Source organism: Phocoena phocoena, chromosome 19 (genome assembly GCF_963924675.1).
Source record: "Phocoena phocoena chromosome 19, mPhoPho1.1, whole genome shotgun sequence".
NCBI classification, from domain to species: domain Eukaryota; kingdom Metazoa; phylum Chordata; class Mammalia; order Artiodactyla; family Phocoenidae; genus Phocoena; species Phocoena phocoena.
Window position 1 is genome coordinate 19,199,318 of NC_089237.1, and position 24,237 is coordinate 19,223,554.

Below are 24,237 nucleotides of genomic sequence, written 5' to 3' on the forward strand. Positions count from 1 at the left end.
GTACCTCCTCTGGGGACATCCTTACCTGCCTGTCTACAAGTGTCATTGTTCTCTTCTCCTTTTATGGAGGAAGCAAAGTTATTCTCTGACTTTCTTCCTTCGCCACCTACTCTTTTTTTTTTTTTTTTTTTTTTTGCTGTACGCGGGCCTCTCACTGCTGTGGTCTCTCCCATTGTGGAGCACAGGCTCCGGACGCGCAGGCTCAGCGGCCATGGTTCACGGGCCTAGCCGCTCTGCGGCATGTGGGATCTTCCCGGACTGGGGCACGAACCCATGTCCCCTGCATCGGCAGGCGGACTCTCAACCACTGCACCACCAGGGAAGCCCTCGCCACCTACTCTTAACTCCCTAATCCTTGTAGTCTAGCAGAGCACACTTGGCCAAAGTGGCTGGCTCATCACTGGATCCAAAGGTCTTTTCTCTTATATGCAAGCCCCTGATGCTGGAGAGCTACCTCTTCTGCTTACCAACCATGCCTTTCCTGTCTCTTTGCTGGCTCTTCCTCCCCTGCCTGTAACACTGCAGGGCCCCCAAAGTTCTACTATTATTAGCTCCTTATTTTCTCTCTTGGAGGTCTCACGCCCTTCCAACCTCGTGCAGCCCGTTTCTTTCCTGTTGCCCTTTCTTTTGAGAACCTATCCCATTTTCTGCTTGAGATTTCCATGTGGATTTCTGTCCAACCCCTCAATGTGACTGAAACTGAACTTATCATCTTTCTCCTATCAATAAGTTTCTCTTGCTGAACTTTTACTTCCATCAATGAAACTATTATTCTACCAGCCACCCAGCTTTGATGCCTCAGAAACATTTTTAATTTTTTCTCCTTGTACTTCTCCTGCACATTGCTAAATACCAAATCTACCAATTGATACCTCCTTCAGAGTGTCTCACAAATTCATCATTATTTGCTTTTTACTGCAGGGGTCATTATCACTTACTGCTCTGTGTTTACAATAACCTCCTAACTGAACCCCTACTTGTAGACTCTCTCTACTCCCCAATCCAACCCAGAGGCTATCAATGGATTACTCATTTTATTCTATTTATTTATTTATTTGGCCACGCCTCAAGGCATGTGGGATATGGGATCTTAGTTTCCTGACCAGGAATCAAACCCGGCCCCCTTGCTGTGGAAGCAAGAGTCCTAACCACTGTACCGCCAGGGAAGTCCCTGGATTACTCTTTTAAAACCGTTTTGATCATGTCCTTTCACTGCTAAATACCTTCCAATGTCTCTCCACTCCCTCTGGGATAAAATATAAACCCACTAACCTGGTATTAAAAACCCTTCATGGGACTTCCCTGGTGGCGCAGTGGTTAAGAATCCGCCTGCCAATTCAGAGGACACAGGTTTGAGCCCTGGTCCGGGAAGATCCCACATGCCGCAGAGCAACTAAGCCTTTGTGCCACAACTACTGAGCCTGAGCTCTAGAGCCCGCGAGCCACAACTACTGAGCCCGTGTGCCACAAGTACTGAAGCCCACGTGCCTAGAGCCCATGCTCTGCAACAAGAGAAGCCACTGCAATGAGAAGCCCGTGCACCGCCACGAAGAATAGCCCCCGCTCGCCGCAACTAGAGAAAAGCCCGCACGCAGCAACGAAGACTCGACAGAGCCAAAAAATAAATGAATAAATAAATAAATTTATTTAAAAAACAAAACAGAAAAAAACCACCTTGACAATTAGGTTCCAGTCTCCCTGACCTAGGTTTGCCTCCTGCTCTTCGGCTCACCCATGACGATTCCTGTTCTGGCCCAACCACACATGGTCACACTGTATTTCCTGCCTTTGTCCATACTGTTTTCTTCTCATTGTTGCCAGTTGACATCTTACCAATTCTTCAAAGCCCTGAGTAAATGCCACCTTCTTGAAGCTGTTTCTGATCATCCTAGTTGGAAAAGTTAGTGCCTTCCTTCCCTCCACACACGTAAACTACTCTTAGCACAGACTGTGTTGTATGCACATCAGCCTCTTCAAATAAGTCATAGATACTTGAAGGCCTAATTTTTACATCTCTGTACCTCCTGGCCCCTAGATCAGTGCTTTGGATAGGGCAGTAGCTCTAATTAACTACTAAATGGAACTGCGAGGGTTATATTATGGAACTAGTCTAGTGGACAGAGAGAGAGTGGATCAGGAAATTGATGTTCTGATTTTGAGCTACCCTGAAGGATCATGGGTATATGACCAAATCATTTAATCTTTTTTTCTACAATTTCTACATTTGAAAAATAAGCATATACGAAATGTATTGTCAGGATACAAGATGAGTATATTAAAGAACTCTGAGACTAAAAATGCCATAAAATTGTAATTGGTTCATGTTACTATGGATGGGATCCTCTCTTCCTAGCTGTAGGCTGCACTGCTAGCTGTGGGGGACTCACCGTGCCCCTTCTGAGCGCAAACTGGATGGAGTCGAGGTCAGTGACAGGGCACCAGACCTCCGCAATCAGGCACTTCTGGGTCACGTCTATATTGCATAGGTTCAAAGTGTGGTAAATGGCCTTCATCTTCCGCACTTTGATGAACCAGACACGGATGTTCTTAGCAGCTGCCTGCAGAACCCTCTGGCGGTGATCCTCCGTTTGATTCAGAACCTTTTGGGAGAGAAAGGAGCAGACAGGGATCCTTCTAACACCAGTCTTAGATTTCAGGATATGAAGGCAAAGAGGCACAGCTTTCTGAGAAGGGCAGGTGGGGATCTGGGCTTTTTCTTCCTCTGGCTAGAATTTTCTCTTTTTTTTTTTTTTTGGCCAAATTATAAGAAATTAGAGTTCCAATGACTAACATTCATATTTATTTAGTTTCAAGCTGAAGAGAAACCTGAGGAAATGGTTTTTAGCTTTTCTCTCTAAATTTAATCTTACCACAAAATCCACAGCAGAACAATGTAGGTCACTGGCTTTTATCTGGCTCACTAAAGAGCAATGACTTTCCATGTGGAGCCTGTAACCCAGAGTCAAATAAGTCAGCATCACAGGCCCAGGAGCTGACCAAGTTGTCAAATCCCTACTTAAGAACAGCAAGCTGCAGCACACCCTGAACATAAGCCAGCCTCAGGGGCTGGGGGGACAGAGGCACTGCTGAACACCAGCATCTGCCTCTGCCAAAAGAGGCTGCCTGCCAGGAGGACGAGACACCACGGCCTTTAGAGGGGATTTACACCGCCACGTACCACGGTCAGCATGGAGCAGATAAGGCTTGATTCTTCTGTCAGGCTTCCTTTCCCCCCAAGAAGGCTGATCCTTTGGAAACCAGTACAGAGTTCCCTCGGAGGAATCACATTGCCAAGAATAGAGTGGGAGGAAGGGCCAGGAACACTTTACATTCTGCTACCTTGTTTATCACCAAATATTTAAGATTTCTATAGCAGAAGAGGGGCTAAGCCAAAATTGGGCAAGCACCCCACCATTCACACTTGCGCATGAGAATCTACCTTAAAGCTCCACATTTGTTTGAAGAGGAAAAAACTATACATTAATCATTTTAGCTCAAGTCTCCATCATAGCTAGCTTTTCAAGTCAGTTTGGGAAAAAAGTCGTCACTGCTCCCTGAGAAACTGTCTTGGGCAGTAGAAAGTAACTTCCATGAGAGGTTTTTTTTTTTTAAAAAAAAAAAAAAGCCATGGCATGCTAGGGAAACTCTTGTATCACTTGAGAATAAAGGAACAAAGCTACTTTCTTTCCTGGTTGTTGACAATTTCACAATTACTATTTAAACTTCTGGAAGGATGCTAAATAAACTTGCAAGCAATGTTCTATTTGCTTTTCTCTTTCCCCACCAGCCCACGCCCACACATCTCACCCCTTGGTATTCAATCCCCTTTAAAATTTTACTTCACACAGTTTGGTGTTTTAAAAATCAGATTCTAGTCATTTATAACGACTATTGCACACGCTCTTCAAAATCTACCACAAGCCTACCTCATAAGGAGGGGGTAGAACAGTCCTAGAACCCAGAATGTACTAGCATGGCTTATCACCCACCAGCAGTTCTAAAAAAACTCTCCCCTTGGTTAAACAGGTAAGTGTATCTGAAAGGAGCTGGCAACAGGTCAAGTCGGTGGGTCATGTACAAAGGGGGTTGGAGGGAAAGATGAGAAATGATGCTGGAATGGGAGTTACAACGCATCTCTGACAATTTGCCATTGCTGGAAAGAACTGCCTTTGGGATTAAGTATGCTTATTAATGTTTCAAGGGGGCAATCATCACATCCTTTCAATAGGGAACAAAGCTCCAACTGGGCACCCTTTTCCTTCCATGTGTGCATAAATCACGACTCCCTACTTAGAACCCCGTGACAACCATGGTGTGTGCAAACCACACACACTGCAATTTGGTAAATGTTTCTTCTTGGGTACAAGAGTTACACCAGGACTCACTGGCTAGACTCTGTGGTTCAGATTCAAGGTGACCAGAAAGATACACACCAAGCTGTTAAGAGTGGCTGCTCTGGAGACAGTGTGTGTGAGGCAGAATTGACTTGATGTGTACTTCTATGTTATTTGATTTTTTTCCCTAACTAAGCATACTTTACTATAAAAAGATCTCAGACTCATGAGGAGGGGGACTGAATACTCTAGGCAACAACGATTTCAGATGCATAGCATCCCTGTCTTATTTGAAGACGATTCATGCCATTTTTAAGTCATTTCCCATGGGAGCTGGGGAAAAGTTTCAAGGAATGAATTAAAAATAGCAAAAAAAAGAAATGTATCCTGGGCTACTGCAGGTGCCTAATAAACTAACTGTTCGTGTTTCAAGGAAGAAGAATGGTGTTCTACTGTAGTATTTCACAAAAACAAATTCCCTCCAGGCCTCTGTGTACCATTTGGAGATCGTCAATCCTGGTATTAACTCCAGAAGCCATCTCCTTCCTCTCCTGTGGCGTTTCAGGACAGGGATAGATTGAGGCCCGGAACCTGGAATGTGCAGAAACAGCCTGAGAAACACTGAAATTCCTTAACGTAGCCAATTTAAGTAATCTCAGAAAGTGATGTTAACTTACTAGAAGGACCCAAACAGGATTCGTTCAGACTGATGCACTAATTAATAATAATTATTTATGGGAAGGAGCCTACAGATAGAGCAGCAACATTTGAACTGTTTTAACATTCTGTGTAGCTATTAAATTCCTTTAGATTAAAAAAAGAAAAAGAAAAAGAAATGGTGATACAAATTACATTATAAATTGCTGGAGAAAAATGGCATGGAAAAAAGATCTCATGGGCAGAATTTCAGAAGAGTTTAAGGGCACAGTGCCTATGGTACACTGCTAGGTATGAAGACCCATTGTCCCAGAACAATGTAGAATTTATAAATCATGAGTCCTAACTACTTTTTCTAAGAAAAGGAAATTGTGATTTTGACAGTCTAAAAAAATAAACTTAGGCCATTTCTCATTGTTTAAAATAACCTTAACATTATTAAAAGATATATTCACCGTGTCAAGGTGGACGAACAGGGTTTGTGTTTCTCTATTCTCTAGGCTTAATAATAGTTAGGTGGCTTGGATGCACCCTAGGGGGAGACACCTTCCTCTTACCCTTCACAGATTTTCTTGACTCTGTTTTTCAGCTGATCGCCTTGGAAGAAAATGATGAACACAGACTTGTGCACGTAGTCTCCCTAGGCCCCAAACCAAAAACCAAGAATTCAGACTTATAATCCAGAAGAAAACTTCTTAAGTAACTTACTTTCTTGGTGACAGAGAAACAACTGGAATCTTTTAAGGGTATGGCAACTGTGTGTTTTAACCATTACCCTCAATCCATTTCTTAAGCTCCACTACAAGAACATTTGCCCTGTAATCTCTGATTCACAAAAATCTTTCTGTACTTGTTTTTCAACTCAACCAGGAGATTGACACGGATGCAAAGATGATTATCTTCTTAGAAGAATTTAGCCCTACTTACCAATTCAACTTTAAACTGAACAAATCTTATATTGCCTAAATGACATAAGTACATAGAAGAGGAAAGAGAATGAAGCCATTCCTGCCTATTCCCATGCTTAGAAACTCCAGATAAAGGGGAATGAATAACTACAAGGGACTGAGTAGTTGGGAAGAATGTTGATGCAGAATCTCATGATTCATGCCCATTTACACCTTAGGGGGCAGGGAGGAAGGCAATCCATTCCAAATACCAAGTTTATACCTGAAGTATGAGGCAAAGGCTAGAAGGAAAGATCAGGAAAATAAGCTATAGTGGGTGTCAACTGGATTGTCTCTGGTTGCCTGTATTTTCTCCTATTCCTATAGAGCTTTTATTACAGGAAAACAAACAAAATTATAGAAGGATAAAGAGGGAAAAAGAGTGAAGGAGCGAAGAAAGTAAGGCTCAAGAGTCTGAAATTCCTAAGTTCTCTAGGAATAAACTGGAGTACATTCTTTGTGCAGCTGCTCTGCTGTAGATATCCAGACCCTCCCTTACTCGATTTGTTGATAAAATGTTTCTGTTGCCCAGGAACTTGGCTGAATATTCCTGAGAACAGCTCCGCACGAGGTGTGATTGCTGACTACAACGTCTCTACAACCCAGGGACAGCCTTCAGTAAGACTGTAACACTGCTCCTCAGTGTAAGGAGACACTCACCGTAACCTAAGTGTCACCACACTCCTACTCGGTACCGAGGAGAAGATCCATTTACCAGGATCATTTCTAGTTGTATGACCCACCGACTCTGAGAAGCCTTATAATTCAACCTCTTTTCTTAGGTAGAAAAAAGAATACTAATTTAAGAAACCCAAAAGACACTTGAGAACATAAAAACCAACTCCAGGTTTCTAAATAATACTAATACCAAAATGAAATAAATTTTTTGCAGAACATTTAATCTTCTTTGCTTGTCATCCCTGAAATTAGGACTCACCATTCTAAATGTAGGTTTATGCTAAGAACTCTGTCCCATTATGTCAAATGCCAAGATGCTAAGCTATTCCTACTTTCCAAAGCATTGGGTGGGGAAGATCTTCCCATCTTGTACAATATAAATCTTTAAACTAAGTTCCTAAAACTCCCAACAAACAAGGAGACAAAAAACTTTACCAATTAAAGTTTCATCAGCTTATAAAGATCACAGTTTAGGAAATCTCTCCTCTTTTTACATATGGATGTTACCAGACTTGGAACTAGATGTCTTTCTTTAAGTTAATTTTCATAGAAAGTTAATTTTCTTTTGGTCCCAGATAAGTAAAAGAAAACATATAAAGCTAAAGTTTAAAATAACTGGAAAAAACACACTTCTAATCAAAGTAATACCTACACGGGTAAGGCTTGAAAATATATATGTGTACGTCACATATACATTGTATGTACACATGTGATGGAGGTAAAGAGGAAAACAGCAGTCCTTCAAATTCATAGATCAAAGCAGAGTAAACCCAAGGGTTCCTCCATGGGAGGGTCAGATTCAGGTGGCACCTGCTGAGTTACTGCTCTGAGCTCCCTTTACAAGACCTACTCCATGAGACGCAATTTCCTTGTCTTACAGTCACAGGATCCTCCAGGGGGTTCTCGATTTCAGCCTGCCGCAGGAACACATTCCCCCGGCACACCCGCCAAAGCATGCGCTCAAAAGTAGGGATGCGCTCCCGGTTAATCACACCAGCCACGAAGCTGTGGGGAGAAGAGCCAGATTGGGAACAATTCCACGCCACGGTATGGGAGGAAAGTGAGAGCAGGGGGCAAAGACGCCAAACAGGAGGATATGCATCGTTATGTCAAAAGGGCTGCCAGGGGCTTCCCTGGTGGCACAGTGGTTGAGAGTCCGCCTGCTGATGCAGGGGACGCGGGTTTGTGCCCCGGTCCAGGAAGATCCCACATGCCGCGGAGCGGCTGGGCTCGTGAGCCATGGCCGCTGAGCCTGCGCGTCCGGAGCCGAGAGGCCACAACAGTGAGAGGCCCGCGTACCGCAAAAAAAAAAAAAAAAACAAAAAAAAAGGGCCGCCAAAGTCTGATTCCTGGACTCAGCAGAGGGTTGACAGAACAACTCAGTAACCGAATGCAAAGCGACTTAGCAACACTTCGCAATGGGCTCAGAAGAGAGGGCATCCTGGAAGCAAGTGAATGCCCAGCAACACCGCTCTTCTGAAAAGCAAAAATGAACATGACCCCGCTGAGTACAGAGGGCTGAAGTGGTACATACCCGAGTCTTAAAGGCGTGCCTCTTCCCATCTCACTTGGCTCCAAGAGGGATGAGGATTCTTCCAACAGGTCTGGATCCGCCATCTGCTGATGATGCAATTCAGCCTGAATTCACAAATCAATTAATATCTAATGAAAATAGTTAGTGGCATGCAGGGAACGAGGAACCAGGAGATAAGTTCAGAAAATAAAGATGAAAAAAAAACAAAACACCAAAAGAGAAGACATACCTACAAAAAGAAGACAAAAAGAACAGGGGAAGAAAACAAAGGAAAGAAACAAGAGGTAAAGGAAGCAGAATTACCCCAGTAAAGCATCTGGGGAAATGGTTTTAGAAATAAGGAATAAAGGAAAAAACATTAAATGATGGTAACACCTGTATAAATCTGTTACTTGGTGGAAACCATTTTTTCTCTTATGTTTCCCTGAATGAGCCATGAAAGTACCAAGAAATACCTTTGCATATGGATAGAAGCTGAAGTGTTTCTTCCTTTTGAGCAAAAACAAGGCAACTCTGCAGAAACGTTCAACACCAACTTTACAGGCAGCTACAAGCTAGAATTTTCTCTGGGTAAGAATGCAAAAGATGGAGACTGTCTTTCTAAGGAAGAAAGCAAGGCGTTGTCACTGTCTTGAACAGGAGAAAGATAGAAGGGGCATCTCCAGATTTCTAAGTTTTCCATGCTCTTAAAAATTCAGAACATGAGAACTTTCAGCATGACCACTGTAAAAAATGCTCCAAACCATGAGATTTAAAGAGTATTTCTTTGTCCAAAAGGATAAGAAGCACAATAGCTGGGCAGGCATGAGCCTCCATTGCATCAATAAAGGGAAGGAAAAGTGAAAACATATCTGAATGTCCTAGTTTCTGACCAGGAATCTAGGAATATTAAAAAGTTCACGTATGCTTTACAGTTTAAGGATTCTTGAGAACACAGCTTAAGCCAACAGTCTAAATCAAGTGAAGTGAAGAAAAAGTAAGAGATAATAAGCCAATATAGAGCATGTGGACTAGTTTGATTGTTTAGATTTAAAATGATTTCCACCATGACAGTTTATACAATAAAATGAAGGAGGAGCAGGACCTTCTCCGATGTAGGTCTACATTTCCTAGTCTCTCTCTTCATAATACATCTTACCACCTTTCCTCTCATCAGGAAGGAGAAGCTACCCTAAAAAATGAAGGCCAACTGACTTCTCCACTGACTGACCTCCCCAACTTCAATATCCATGCACTATGTATTTGACCAAAGACTAGAAGTAAGCCAGAATAATCTTCCTTTTCAAAAGCAAAACTAAACAAAAAATCAGGAGAATTTTTCTCTATCATTTTCACTCTAAATTTCAATTTGATTCTATTTCTGTCAACCCCACTATCGAAAAAATGCCACGTGGGAACCCCTCTTGATAAAGTCATAGGACCATAAATGTAAAATCAAAGGGTGGGGGGTGGGGAACTGAGTATAAACCAGATGATAAGCCTGAAAGTCTAAACAAGTGAAAGCCATTGTTTGGGAAGTAAATTCGAGAAGCAGGATCTACTCTCAACAACCAAAAGGGAAAAAAAAAAAAAAAAAAAAGGAAGGATAGGCACTGGGTACACCAGAAGTGCAGAGAAATACTGTCACGAGATTTAGAAAACTTTAAGATGAGATAATGGGGGCACAGGTTACCACTTGCCCTCAAATGGAAGTTTAGGGGGCTCTTTCTGTTTCTACTTAAAATCAGATCAGCTGACTGCAAGCCACAGGCAACTTGTTTTGAGGATCCAGGTGACTACTGCCTTTCAACTTGCTCTTAGGATGTCCCTTGCCAAAAACCAGTGAAACTGATTACTACCCACAAGCCTCCTGTCTACTTCCTTACATGGTTCACAAGACCTGGTTTACGTAAACCATAAAGATCAGACTCGGTGCAAACATATGTGCTCTAAAGGGGAAAACTGATGGAACAGCAAGTAGTGTTTAGCAACTAGACTACTCCAAAGAGTATATCCAGAATTCTCTGGGAATTAAAAAAACAAAAAAAACCCCAGCAGAATTAAAATTAAATAGAAATTTGCAATAATATTCTAATTAATAATTTCACTATTTCATACTTAAGAATCCTAAGTCTTAGAAAGTTAAAATTTGTCAAATGAAATAATTGTGCCTGATGAGAAACTAGATGTCCACAACCACTAACTGAGGGCCTTTAAAGCAATATTGAAAACCATGTCATCAAGTATCTAAATACTAATCTGGGTTCTCTAATAAAAATACTGCCAAGGTTCTTCTAATTACTTGCTATGCCCTCTGATTTACCCCTTCCCCCAGTCAGAATACTAAAACCATGCCTTGAAAAAAGGAAGTAGCAGAACTTAAGTAGTTCTATTTCTGCACTTCAGTATAAGCGGCACATCCAGTTCAAGCTACATTACCAAGAGCAAACACTTCCGTTTCCATCTACATTGAGAAAGAAATTATATTTCTTCACCTAAGGTATTCACTCAAGCCCCAAAGGAGATGGCAGATGGGAAAGAAAAGTAAAGAAAGCAGATGGATGGAAAACTCAGAAGGAAAGGAAGGCAGGGATCTGCATGCCATTAACCATTACTTTTCCAGTCTTCTTTACGCTCTCATATGTTATGGTGCTTATGGTAAAAGATGCAGAGAAATCTCTCCAGCTCTTACAGTTCTTCATAAGCAAGAAGACTGAGAAAAGGATAATCATTAACAAGTCATTTTAAATGCTCTGGATAAGAAATGGCTAAATCAAATTTTTAATCATTATAAATCATAAATAATATTCAATATATGTTTACTTCTCCCTTTCTACACACTTGGCCAATCATAACCCCTATGCCTGGAGATGCAAAGAATCATCTTCTGATTTAGCCATTTTCTGCTAACTCATTATTGTAAATTACTGATCATATTCACCAAATTATCTTAAAAAGAAGGGTTTAAAATTGGTAGTGTTTCAGGCCACTTGCAAACATTATAATCTCAGGCATGGAAGAAAGTCTCATGAAATTCTATATCTCTGAGATGTGAGAGTCCCAAGCTTCCTTATCTCTTGCATTAGGTAAAGCGTGCACCCGCATGTGCGGATGTGCTTAGCTCTGTGAGGCCTTGTCTCCTATTATGGCAGTGACACCTGAGACCGCTGTATGGCCACGGCAGGGCAGGTGGTAGTGAAAGGGACCTGGCTGAGACTAAGAGCTAATGGTAAGAGCGGGCAAGACACTGACTGGGCACTAGTAGAGAAAAGGAGGAGTGGTGCTTGCCAGAAGACTCCTCACAGGGGAGTGACAGGGACTGATGACGAAAGCAACAGAAGAACAGCTCACAGCCAAGGCCTCGTGCTCAAAAGTACTTCCAGAGATTAAAAACAAATGTTTTGCACAAGTAGGAGAGGGAAAACAATGCAAAATGGATAGGGTGTGAAGGTCATGTCTGCCTTCTCAGAATGAGTATTTCATGTTTAGACCTATTAATCACAAAGAAAATTCCTAAACCCATAGCTACAATTTTAAAATCTTATATCATCTTTCCAAGTGGTTCCTCTTATTTTTTAAAAAATTTTTATTGGAGTATAGTTGATTTACAATGTTGTGTTAGTTTCTGCTGTACAGCAAAGTGTACCAGTTATACACACACATACATCCACTCTTTTTAAGATTCTTTTCCCATATAGGTCATTACAGAGTACTGAGAAGAGTTCCCTGTGCAATACAGTAGGTCCTTATTAGTTATCTATTTTATATAACCTCTTATTTTGTTTTTACTATATTTTTAATTATAAAATTAACAGTTTAAAAATCTATTTCCATTAAGGGAGTCTATTTGTCAGCCTTTATTCAGAATTTCTACCAGAATGAACTAGACTAGGAAGCCTATCCCAATCCTTAAACTCAGGAGGTTATGAAAAACATTTTCATACATCTCAGCAACATCCCAGCAGTAAACTAAAGGCTATATCAAAAGGGAAAGAAAGAGGGGAGAGGGTAAAAGAATTAAGTCCCAAATAATGATAAGAGTAACTGAGCTTTGACCTTGAGGCCAGATTTACTTTGGATCTGTGGGCAGCAGCTTGGACATGTATAGAAAAGCACACATCTGTGAGCATAGGGAGGCACTGTGTTCAGGGATGTTTCCTGATATGAGTAAGTGACATATTCCTTGAACATAGGGACCATGTCTTACCCATCTTATGCTTTACAAACAGTAGGTGCTCTTCAAATGCTCTGTGAATTAATGAGTATAAACACAATAATGTTTTCACAGTGAGTACGCTGGAATTCCAGATTATTTGTTTATCAAAACCATTGGGCGTTAAGTGGCCGTGCCTGTTGCAAAAGACCTGTAACACCTGGAAAGAGTTACTCACACTGTCCCACACCCTTTAATGTGATATCGGGGACTGGTGAAAGAAGTTACCATTAGTCTCAAAATTCTCAACTCAGTGAGCAAACTGAATATTCACACCAACCCTCTCCTGGTATGTAGCCAGATCCTGATTCTCAGGAAGACTGGGCAATTAAATTCCTGTGAGCTTTTCTCCTTTCCCTGGCTCCAACAGATCCTTTTAATTAGCATGACTTCTCTGAGTCACATCCTTAGTTACTAAGGAATGTATCACATCTTCAGCTGACTTTCTCTAGCCCCGTGGTTCTCACACTAGCATGCTTCAGAATCACCTTGTGAAAACAGATTGCTAGGCTGGGCACCACCCTCAGAGTTTCTGATTGAAAAAGTCTCGTGTGAGGACTGAAAATTTGCATTCTGACAAGTTCTCAGGTGAGGCTGATGTTGCTAGTTGGCAACCCCCTGCTCCAGTCTAGAGAGCTAGTGAGACTTATTCTTTCCTCAAAAGACAGAAATTACAAGTAAAACTGAGGACATATAAGATGCTAACTAAAATGGGCCTTCTATTTTTCAAAAGCTTTGCTAATTTTTGTTGTTGCTGAGCAAAGGAAATAAAGAACTTATGGGAAGGTACACTGAAGAGTGACTGGGACAGTCTCTGAAATGTCTGATGTTGTTAATCTGGTGGCAAAGACACCTATTGAAAAGAGAGTTACCCATATTTTAGGCCATCAGAAAAAGCACGTCCAGGCTGAAAGCTAAGACTCCTTCTCAGGTTTAATTAGGAGAAGGAAGCCTTCTGAAAGACTTATTCCAATCCTTTCCATGGGATCACCTCAGCAAGCTGTCACCCGGCAACTTAGTCACCTACATTTTTAACCCAGGAACTTATTAACATTTTTTCCCTACAAGGTAATAAAGTTGAGTTTATATGAAAATCCAGGAATTTCAAACAGGCATCCTACCAATTTTCCAAACAACATAAAGAAAAGCTCTTGAAAAATTAAGTGTGATGTGTAATCTGGAGTACTTAAAAATGTGCTCAAAGGTTGACAAGCAAACATAGAGGATAAAAATTAAAATTTAACGACAAAAGGTTTGGAGATTAAACCTTTGTTATAATTTCACGTATAACTAACTGTCTCCTGTTGCTTCAACTTTAAGCATATACTTACCTTAAAATGTAAAAATTTCATCTAACTATGTTTATACAACTATTTTAGGGTTCCTTTCCCCATCTTGAGATGAAAAATTGCTGAAAATGCAAAATTATACAAAACCATGGCTGGTTGTGTACTGCATGAAAAATGGAACATAATCTGACATTTCTTCAAATAAAACAGGGTGCAGAAATGGTACTGCTTTCAAACTAGCAAATTAAAATAATTATTGGAATAAAAATATGGCCCACTTGTGCTGGTGTAATATCAGCTGCTCAAATATTAAAAGAAACAATAGTCTGACCTCATCGAAAAACTGCTGAGTTTTGCGAAGTATAAATTTTAATTCAGTCAGTTCCAAGAAATTTCTCTTCAGAGCTTCCTGGTTTGTGTTGATTTCCTTCAGTTCATTTTCAATCTTCTCAAAATTGGCCTACAGAAACAACAACAACAATAACAAAACCAATTTACTCAAAGGAAGCTCAAAATGCTTGCTCTGAAAGACAGATGAATTCATCCATCCCACAGAACGCTCGCCACCCAGATGGTTCAAAGGTATCTTTGAACAACACAGCAAGTACAGTCAGCCCTCCGTATCCTTGGGTTCCATACCTGCAGATTCAACTAACCATGGTTCGAAAATATTTGGGGAAAAACATTTTCCAGAAAGTTCCAAAGAGCAAAACTTGAATCTGCTGCCCACAAGCAACTATTTACCTAGCATCTACATTGTATTTACAACTACTTACATAGCATTTACATTGTATTAGGTATTATAAGTAATCCAGAGATGATTTAAAGTATACGGGAGGATGTACATAGGTTATATGCAAATACTACAGCTATTTCATATAAGGGACTTGAGCATCAGCAGATTTTGGTATCCGAGGGACGGCCTGGAACCAACCCCCCTCAGATACTGAAGGACAACTGTATTGTGTTTTTACCAGGGCAATTTTCTTCATGAAAACTTTTTGGCTTAAAATCGTCTTTCTTTGTCTATAGATTCTGTTGTACGCTTGGTCAAATTCCTCAGGGGACTTGGGATAGATAAAATAATTATTGAAAAGTTAATGAAAGGCTATTCATTTAGTCTATGAGATTAATAAATTACTGGATAAATTAACATTGATCCAATAAACTTTCAATAAGCCAATAAACATTTATTTAGCCGCATGTGATAGTATTTGAGATACCACAGTGTTTTTTATACCATAAAAAAGCAAATTCATTTAAGTCCCATCCACAAGAAACTTGCAATCAATAGACAATGCTGTTGCAATCAACAGACAAGGACAGCAAGAATTATTCTACTCTCCAACTATTCAGGAAATTACTTTCTGCATTTAAATAGAAAGAAACTTATCTGGCTTCCTCAGAAGAATTGTTTACCTCTAAGTCAATCATGTCCCGGGGGAAGGGCACCTCCGGGTTTTCACCAGTGTCCATAATTGGGATGTTGGCTTTCCTTATCTCTTTCTCAACAAATCCTAGAAAGACAGAATCGAAACATTCATGTCTAGCTGCACATGTCTGGAATTGCCAATACTTGAGGAAAAAAATAATAAGACCCCAAACCTGGCTAAAAAGAGCTTCGTTCTAAGAAAGACACTTTTACATAAAAAGGCAGATCGTATAAATCCTTTTTTCTCCACATTCCTCTTCCTCCTACCCTACTGTCTCTAAAGCACAGCTACCCCAAACAGGTTTATCATCCCACTACTGTCTTCTTTCCCTCTTCTGATATTAAAACTGGTCCTTATCTGTGTCAGCTCTCTACCCTTTGTGACTTCTACTGTACGACGGTTCTGGTCACAGATACTGTTGGCAGAGAGGAGCTACAGAAGAGTGCGATTCAGTAGAATAGTTGAAACTTAGCACACTAGTGAGACAACTCCAGCCTACATGGGTATCATTAAATTTGAAAACAGGTCAGTTTTGACTTAAAAAAAACAAAAAAAACGAAGCACAGAATAAGGCCCCGAAACAGCAGAAGAGAAAAGTGTGTCAGGTGATAACTACTGACTTAGTTTTTAGCATGGGGACTAAATTCACCTAACAGCTAACTGAAAGCTGGCAGTATAGTAGCAAGATCTTGGATTTTGAAGACAGACAACCTGGATTCAAACACTGATCCCATCATGACAGCTGACGTTCTTGGGCAAGTCACTTAACCGCTCTAATCTTTGGTTTCTTCATTTACTAAATATGGGTACTAAGTCACCCATCCTGAAGGAATGTTGTGGGGAATGAACAAAATAAACTATATGAACACCCTAACTCTCAATAGGACCTTAATAAATGTTAAGATTCTTCCCTCATAAATAGCTCAAATTAAAAGGCGGCTCTGGGGCTTCCCTGGTGGTGCAGTGGCTGGGAGTCCGCCTGCCGATGCAGGGGACACGGGTTCGTGCCCCGATCCGGGAGGATCCCACGTGCCGTGGAGCGGCTGGGCCCGTGGGCCATGGCCGCTGGGCCTGCGCTTCCGGAGCCTGTGCTCCGCAGCGGGAGGGGCCGCGACAGTGAGAGGCCCATGTACCGGAAAATGAAATAAAATAAAATAAAAAATTTAAAAGGCGGCTCTGCTGACATCTAAAATTGATGGTGTTCTGGGTTCTACCTCTCAGAATTCTACAGTGTAGTACTGCCATAAAATCCTTCCCATAAAAAAATAACCAGTTTCAGCTTGCAGCCTTGTCATCAACAAAGTTTCTATTAAGCACCACCTAGCCCAAACACCACTCGTCTACTTGTGCACAAGAAATTCATCTTTACATCCTCTTTTCTTTTCCTCCTGTCGTATTTTCTTCCTTTATTAAAAGGACTCTAATTTAAGACAAATGGCTCACTAGAGGAACATCAGACAAGGCCAAAATGCACATACGAAGCTTTCGATCCATTTCTTCACATCTTCTAACTTCATTCACAAATTTCCGCTGGAAAACGTTCACATCTGGATTTAACTGCAAAATAAGAAAAGAATACCAAGTATTCAAATGCTACATTTCCTCTCTTTCATAAGCAACACATCCTGCAAAGTGAAAACCTAATTTAGTGTCAGTGTATGATGCGACACTAATTAAAACTTCCTACTGATCCACACAACCTGCTTTGGGACCAGTCTCACCAATGAAAAGTAAAATCCCCTCCCTCACTGCTGCAACATATTCCTGGAATGGAGGCAGATTAGACAAAGCACAGCGGCACAAAATGTTCTTCCCAGGCCAAAAGTCTCAGTGAGCACAACCACCTCCCACATTTGGGTAATGGATATAATAGAAGCTCTGCCTGGTTTTCCTTCTCTCCTTCTTCCCAATCAGAAGAGACAGAAGGCAAACTTCTCTTGTTCTTTTGACCCAGGGTCTTCACCTTCTAGGTGATAGGCTGGTTTATTCAATCATACATCACAAGTAATTTTCAAAGCAACGTGACATATTCTGGGAAATGCAAATAAGAATAAAACAAGTTCCTACTCATTAAGAAGCTTGCAAACTAATAGAGAAGATGAATATCAACCAATAAGAGAGCATGTGATAAATTCCATAAAAGCAATACAAAGAAAGAATTAGTTACTCAACATTTGTGGAGCACCAAATATGTCCCAGACACTGTATTAGGCACTGGCATAAATATAAAGAATAAGAGATATCCTAGCTTTGAAGAGCTATCAGCCCCACAGAAGAGAGACACAAACCAATCAATACAACTTTTGTGATAAACGTTATTAAAGAGTAAGCAAAATACTGCTGGCAGTTTCCTATACAGTTAAACATATATCTACCTACCTCATGACTGAGCATTCTACTGCTAGGCACCCGCTTAACGGGAATGAAAACATGTCCACAGAAATTTGTAAAAGAATGTTTACAGCAGCTTTATTCATAATCGACCCAAACTGGCAATGATCCAAATGCCATCAACAGGAGACTGGATAAAGACACTGTGATATGTTCGTACCATAGAATGCTATCCAGTAATAAAAAAGAATCAACTACAGATATATATATATAAATAAGATTAAATCTCAAAAATACAAGGTTGAGTGAAAGAAGTCAGACGTAAGAGTCTGTAATGTATCATTCATTTACATGAAGTTCAAGAACAGGCAAAACTAATCTATGATGGTAGAAATCAAAACAGTGGTTACCTATGATGGGTAGGGGCTGACCAGAAGTGTGCACAAGATAGCTTTCTGGGCTGCTGGAAATATTCTATACCTTGAGTTGGGTGGTGGTTATAAGGGTATATAAATTTACCAAAATCATCAACCTGTACTCCTAAGATCTATGCATTTCACTGAATATAAAGTTTACCTCCATAAAAAAGAAGAGGGGGGCTTCCCTGGTGGCGCAGTGGTTAAAAACCTGCCTGCCAATGTAGGAGACGTGGGTTTGAGCCCATGTCCGGGAAGATCCCACATGCCGTGGAGCAACTAAGCCCATGAGCCACAACTACTGAGCCTGCGCTCTTGAGCCTGTGCTCTGCAGCAAGAGAAACCACCACAATGAGAAGCCCACGCACAGCAACGATGAGTAGCCCCCACTCACCGCAACTAGAGAAAGCTGAGCGCAGCAACGAAGAATTAGAATTAGAGTTACCATATGACTCAGCAATCCCACTACTGGGCATATACCCTGAGAAAACCATAATTAAAAAAGACACATGCACCCCAATGTTCATTGCAGCACTATTTACAATAGCCAGGTCATGGAACAAACTAAATGCCCATCGACAGACAAACGGATAAAGAAGTTGTGGTACATATATACAATGGAATATTACCCAGCCATAAAAAGGAACGAAATTGGGTCATTTGTAGAGACATGGATGAATCTAGAGACTGTCATACAGAGTGAAGTAAGTCAGAAAAAGAAAAACAAATATCGCATATTAACGCATATATGTGGAACCTAGAAAAATGGTACAGATGAACTGGTTTGCAGGGCAGAAATTGAGACACAGAAGTAGAGAACAAACGTATGGACACCAAGGGGTAAAAGCAGCGGCGGGTGGTGGTGGTGGTGGTGGTATGAATTGGGAGATTCGGATTGACATGTATACACTGATGTGTATAAACTGGATGACTAATAAGAACCTGCTGTATAAAAAAATAAATAGGGCTTCCCTGGTGGTGCAGTGGTGGAGAGTCCACCTGCCAATGCAGGGGACACGGGTTCAAGCCCTGGTCCAGGAGGATCCCATGTGCCGCAGAGCAGCTGAGCCCATGCTCCACAACTACTGAGCCTGCGCTCTAGAGCCCGTGAGCCACAACTGCTGAGCCCATGTGCTACAAATACTGAGTCCACAAGCCTAGAGCCCATGCTCCACAACAAGAGAGGCCACCGCAGTGGGAGGCCCACGCACCGCAGCGAGGAGTGGCCCCCGCTTGCCACAGCTGGGGAGAGCCCACGCGCAGCAACAAGGACCCAACACAGCCAAAAATAAATAAATTTATTAAAAAAAAATAAAATAAAATTCAAAAAAAAGACACAACGCAGCCATAAATAAATAAATAAATGTTTTAAAAAAGAATGAACTGTGAGAGAGAGAGAGAGACTGGTAACAGAGAACCTAGCAAGAAGATTATTGGTATTATGTACTACATTAATATTAGACAGATGGAATCTACAGTAAAAACCATTATTAGAGATTAAGAGAATCACTACATAATGATAATAAGAACAATTCCCAGGAAAAGGAAAATTTCCAAACTTGTGTGTCCCTAATAAAGTGTTTATTTGTTTTTGTTTTGCTTTGTTTTTTTTCACTGAGCAGGCACTACTCAGCCTCTCATTCAGAAATTTCCACTTCAATAAACAAGACATTCTGAAGTGAAAGTAGCCACAAGACTCATGGTAACTTTACTGGTTTCATAATCAAGAGCCAAGGTTCAACTGTAGCCACACCATGGCCTGCTTTGGGTAAGAAGTCCTGAAATATATGGGCAAGGCATTCTCAAAATATTTCAAACAAACATTAACAGAACTACAAGAAAAAACTGACAAATCTGTCTAAGTAGTGAGAAATTTTAATATAATTTTAAAACTATTGATACATCAAGTCCACCAAATATTATAAAAGGACAGAGAACATTTGAACAATGTAATCAGCTTAATCTAACACACACACACACATTTTCTAACACTGCATCCAATAGTTCTCTCTTCAAGAGTTCATTTATAGAAACTGACCACAAAATAGGTCACACAGCAAGTCTCAGTATAGAATTGGTACCATAAAATGTTCTCTATCATGCAATTAAGTTAGAAATCCGTATCAAAAATACAACTTAACATATTTGGAAATTCTAAAATAGCTCTAAGTAATTCACAGCACAAAGAAGAAGTCATAATGAAAATCTCTCTTTTTTTTTTCCTGTGGTCATGCCACGTGGCTTGCGGGATCTTAGTTCCCCAGCCGGGGATCAAACCCAGGCCCTCGGCAGTGAGAGCACACAGTCCAAATCACTGGACTGCCAGGGAATTCCCTGAAATATCTTAAAATATTTAGAATGGAATGATAAAGAAAATGCTAGAGATCAAACTTTGTAGGATGCAGTTAAAGTGGTATTTAAAGGGAACTTTATAGACTTAGATGCAAATAGAAAAGACTAAAGAATTAATGTGTCAAGTGTTCAAGAAGTTAAAAAAAAGATAACAGGAAGTAGAAAACAACAAAGAGCAGAAATTGGGACTTCCCTGGTGGTCCAGCGGTTAAGACTCCGCCTTCCAATGCAGGGGGTGCAGATTTGATCCCTGGTTGGGGAGCTAAGATCCCACATGCCTTGGGCCAAAAAACCAAAAAACATAAAACAGAAGCAATATTGTAACAAATTCAATAAAAAGACTTAAAAAAATTTAAAAAAAGAGCAGAAATGAATAAAAGTTCCTGAACAAAGTCAAAAGCTGACTTTTTTCTTTTATTTTTCTTTATCATTTGTTATCATTTTTTCTTAAAAGATGGTTATTTAAAAAGACAAAATGGACCAAAGTTTTATAAGACTGAGAGAAGGCATAAATAAACATAAGAATAGAAAAAGTTCACTACAGATAGAAATTTTAATAGTTAAAATATACCCATCTAGAAACACCAGGCCTAGAAGGTTTAAAGATAGGTTCTTTCAAAGATTAGATAAGCCCAAAGCTAAGAAAAACTATTCCAATGAGGAGACAAATGAAAGGAACATTCCTCAACCAATAAGTGAGACTGGCCAGTATAATCTTTATACCAAAATAAGATAGGAATAGTTTGAGAAAGGACAATTACAGACCAATATCATTTATAAATATAAATGAAAAAATCCTAATAAAATTATTAGGAAATTGAACCCTAAAATTCTTTTGAATACACCTCATGACCAAGTTTCCCAGGCTTACAAGGATGATTTTACGTTTAAAAAAAGCTATACAAATGGTCTGTAAGCATATGAAAAAGGCTCCACATCATTAGCCATGAGGGAAATGCAAATCAAAACCACTGTGAGGGCTTCCCTGGTGGCGCAGTGGTTGAGAGTCTGCCTGCCGCAGATGCAGGGGACACGGGTTCATGCCCGGTCTGGGAAGATCCCACATGCCGCAAAGCAGCTAGGCTAGGCCCGTGAGCCAAGGCCGCTGAGCCTGCGCATCCGGAGCCTGTGCTCCGCAACGGGAGAGGCCACAACAGTGAGAGGCGTAACACAAAAAACAAACAAAAAAAAAACCAAACACTGTGAGATACCACTTCACACCCATTAGGATGGCTATAATTAAAAAAAAAAAAAAAAAAAGGAAGGAAAATAACAAGTGTTGGTGAGGATGTGAAGGAACTGGAACCCTCATACATTGCTGGTAGGAATGTAAAGTGGTGTGGCTGCTGTGGAAAGCAGTGTGGAGGTTCTTCAAAGTGTTAGAATTACCACATGACCCAGCAATTCCGGGTACATACTCCTGGGTATATACCCAAAAGAAGTGAAAATAGGCACTCAAACAAATACTTGTACACGAATGTTTATATAGCAACCTTATTCACAATAGCCAAAATGTGAAAACAACTCAAATATGTTCAGCAACTAATGAATGAATAAACAAAAGGTGGTATATACATACAATGGAAAATATTCAGCCATAAAATGGAGTGAGTACTGATACATGCTACAACAGGATGAATCCTGAAAACAATATGCTAAGCAAAAGAAGCAAGATACAAAAGGCAATGTGTCATATGATTCCATTCATATACAATGTCCATCCAGAATAGGGAAATCCAGAAAGACAGTGGTAGATTAAGTGATTGCCAAGGGCTGGGGCAAGGGAGAGATGGGGAGTGACTGCTATGGGTACAGGGTTTCTTTGCAGGGGCGATTAAATGTTCCGGAATTAGATAGTGGTGACGGTTACAGAACCATGTGAATGCACTAAATACCACTGAACTGTACACTATAAAAGGGTGACTTTTTTGGTATATCTCAATTGAAAAAAACATAGGCAGTGGAATCAGACAATCCTGGATACAAATCTGTGTGTCCCTGGGGTATTTTCATCTGTGCTGCAGGTTCCTAGACTGTAAAATGAGAGTGGTAGGTTCCACTATTCAAAAGGAGGTTCTACTTCTCAGGTTGCTGTAGGAATGCCTGCAGTAATAATGTAAAATGTTCAACATGACATCTATTCACAAAATGTAAATTGTCCTTATGATCCTACACGTTAGACAGTAAGGGACTGAAGAATAGACAAGAAGTATGTCAAAGAGAAGAATGAATGAGGGGACAGATAAGCCACAGAAGATTTTGAACAAGTCGAGCAACGAAACATGTCTTGTCTCTCTAAAACCCAGGGCAGGGCTTCCATGGTGGCTCAGTGGTTGAGAGTCCGCCTGCTGATGCAGGGGACACAGGTTCGTGCCCCGGTCCGGGAAGATCCCACAGGCCACGGAGTGGCTGGGCCTGTAAGCCATGGCCACTGAGCCTGCACGTCCAGAGCCTGTACTCCGCAACAGGAGAGGCCACAACAGTGAGAGGCCCACGTACCGCAAAAAAAAACCCAAAAAAAAACAGGGCAATATCTTTTGTATAGAAGATAAGTAACAACTAGATCTATACTGAAACCACTTCTTATACTGAAACCACTCATTTTAATATGCTGCATATTTTCATACTTAAAAAAGATACAAATAAGAAAGAAAAGTACAGATACATGCTACAATATAGATGAAACTTGAAAACATTACGTTAAATGAAAGAAGCCAGACACAAAAGACTACATATTGTATGACTCCACTCACATGAAATGTCCAAGAATAGGCAAATCCACAGAAACAGCAGTGAAGATTAGTGGTTACCAGGGGCTGGGGGTGGGGAGTGGGGTTGGGAGGAAATGGGGAGGGACTGTTAATGGCTACAGGGTTTCTTACTGGGGTGATGAAAATGTTCTAAAATTGATTGTGGTGATGGTTGTACAATTCTGTGAATACACTAAAAGTCATTAAATTGTACACTTTAAATGGATAAATTGTATGGTATGTGAATTATATCTCAGTAAAGCTGTTAAAAAAATTAGTAGGAAAAAATATGGCTATGTAATTCACCAAATTAACAGATTAAAGGAGAAAAAAACATGGCAACCTCAATAAGGAAAGGCACTAAACAAAATTCCACAACCATTTGTGACAGTAACTTCAGAAAATCAGAAGTTGAAAGGAATCTGCATAATCTAATAGAATTTTCCAAAAAATTAAGAATGTCTTATTTAAATTATAAAAAATTTAAAAGATTCCCTTTAAAGTTTGAAGCAAGACAGGCATAATACATAATAGATACAAAGCATTTTGCCCTATTTCCTTATTAACAATAATCCCAATTTTGTTTAGGGCAGGAACTGCCCAGCTGAAAAAAAAAGAAAACCACCACATTTCCCAGACTCCCCTGCAGCTAGAGTATGCCATAATTTTGGCCAATGATAAATAGCAAAGTCTGCTGAGGATTTCTGGGAAAGTTGTTTTCCTCCGTATGTAAGTACTTCCCCCTTCTCCTTGCACTTCTTTCTTCCTGCCTAGAATATGGAAGAAATGCTGGGAGCTGTGGTGGTCGTCTATAAGGACAAAGGCCAAATGCTCAAGGATAGCCAAAAAGAAACAAAGAATGATCTTAGGACACTGATGACAGTGTGAAGCTGGGCTTCATGTTACATGAGAAAAGTACACCCCTAACACTTGGGTTTTCAGTTACATACAGCTAAACACAATCCTAACCAGTATTAGCTTGCTTTTACTCTTCATCCACACGTTATGTTATTGGGACTTCTCTGGTGGTCCAGTGGGTAAGACTCCGAGCTCCCAATGCAGGGGGCCCAGGTTCAATCCCTGGTCGGGGAACTGGATCCTGCATGTGTGCCACAACTAAGAGTCTACATGCCGCAACTAAGAAGGCTGCATGCTGCAACTATGAGCCTACATGTCACAACTAAAAATCCTGCATGCCACAAGGAAGATCCCACCGCATGCCACGACTGAGACTTGGCGCAGACAAAATAAACAAATAAATATTAAAAAATAAATTTAAAAAAAGTTATGTTATTAAAGGTCCCAATGGATACAGTAAAATAAG

At 40.5% G+C, this 24,237-nt stretch overlaps 1 protein-coding gene across 17 annotated transcripts in view; it reads right to left on the bottom strand.

Moving 5' to 3' along the window:
• The window catches only part of ATP6V0A1 (ATPase H+ transporting V0 subunit a1), a 55,608-nt gene that overhangs the window by 24,904 nt on the left and 6,467 nt on the right, over positions 1-24,237 (bottom strand). For 5 of the 17 annotated variants that reach the window (XM_065896481.1, XM_065896480.1, XM_065896493.1 and 2 more), the window contains 8 exons: positions 16,543-16,621; positions 15,051-15,148; positions 13,963-14,091; positions 8,151-8,233; positions 7,495-7,621; positions 5,549-5,631; positions 4,832-4,925; positions 2,388-2,600 (listed from right to left, as the gene is read on the bottom strand). In XM_065896481.1, coding sequence (XP_065752553.1) covers positions 2,388-2,600; positions 4,832-4,925; positions 5,549-5,631; positions 7,495-7,621; positions 8,151-8,233; positions 13,963-14,091; positions 15,051-15,148; positions 16,543-16,621 — 906 coding nt within the window. Of the gene's footprint in view, positions 1-2,387; positions 2,601-4,831; positions 4,926-5,548; positions 5,632-7,494; positions 7,622-8,150; positions 8,255-13,962; positions 14,092-15,050; positions 15,149-16,542; positions 16,622-24,237 lie in introns of all 17 variants that reach the window. The other 12 variants (XM_065896482.1, XM_065896479.1, XM_065896478.1 and 9 more) reach the window with 5 other exon arrangements.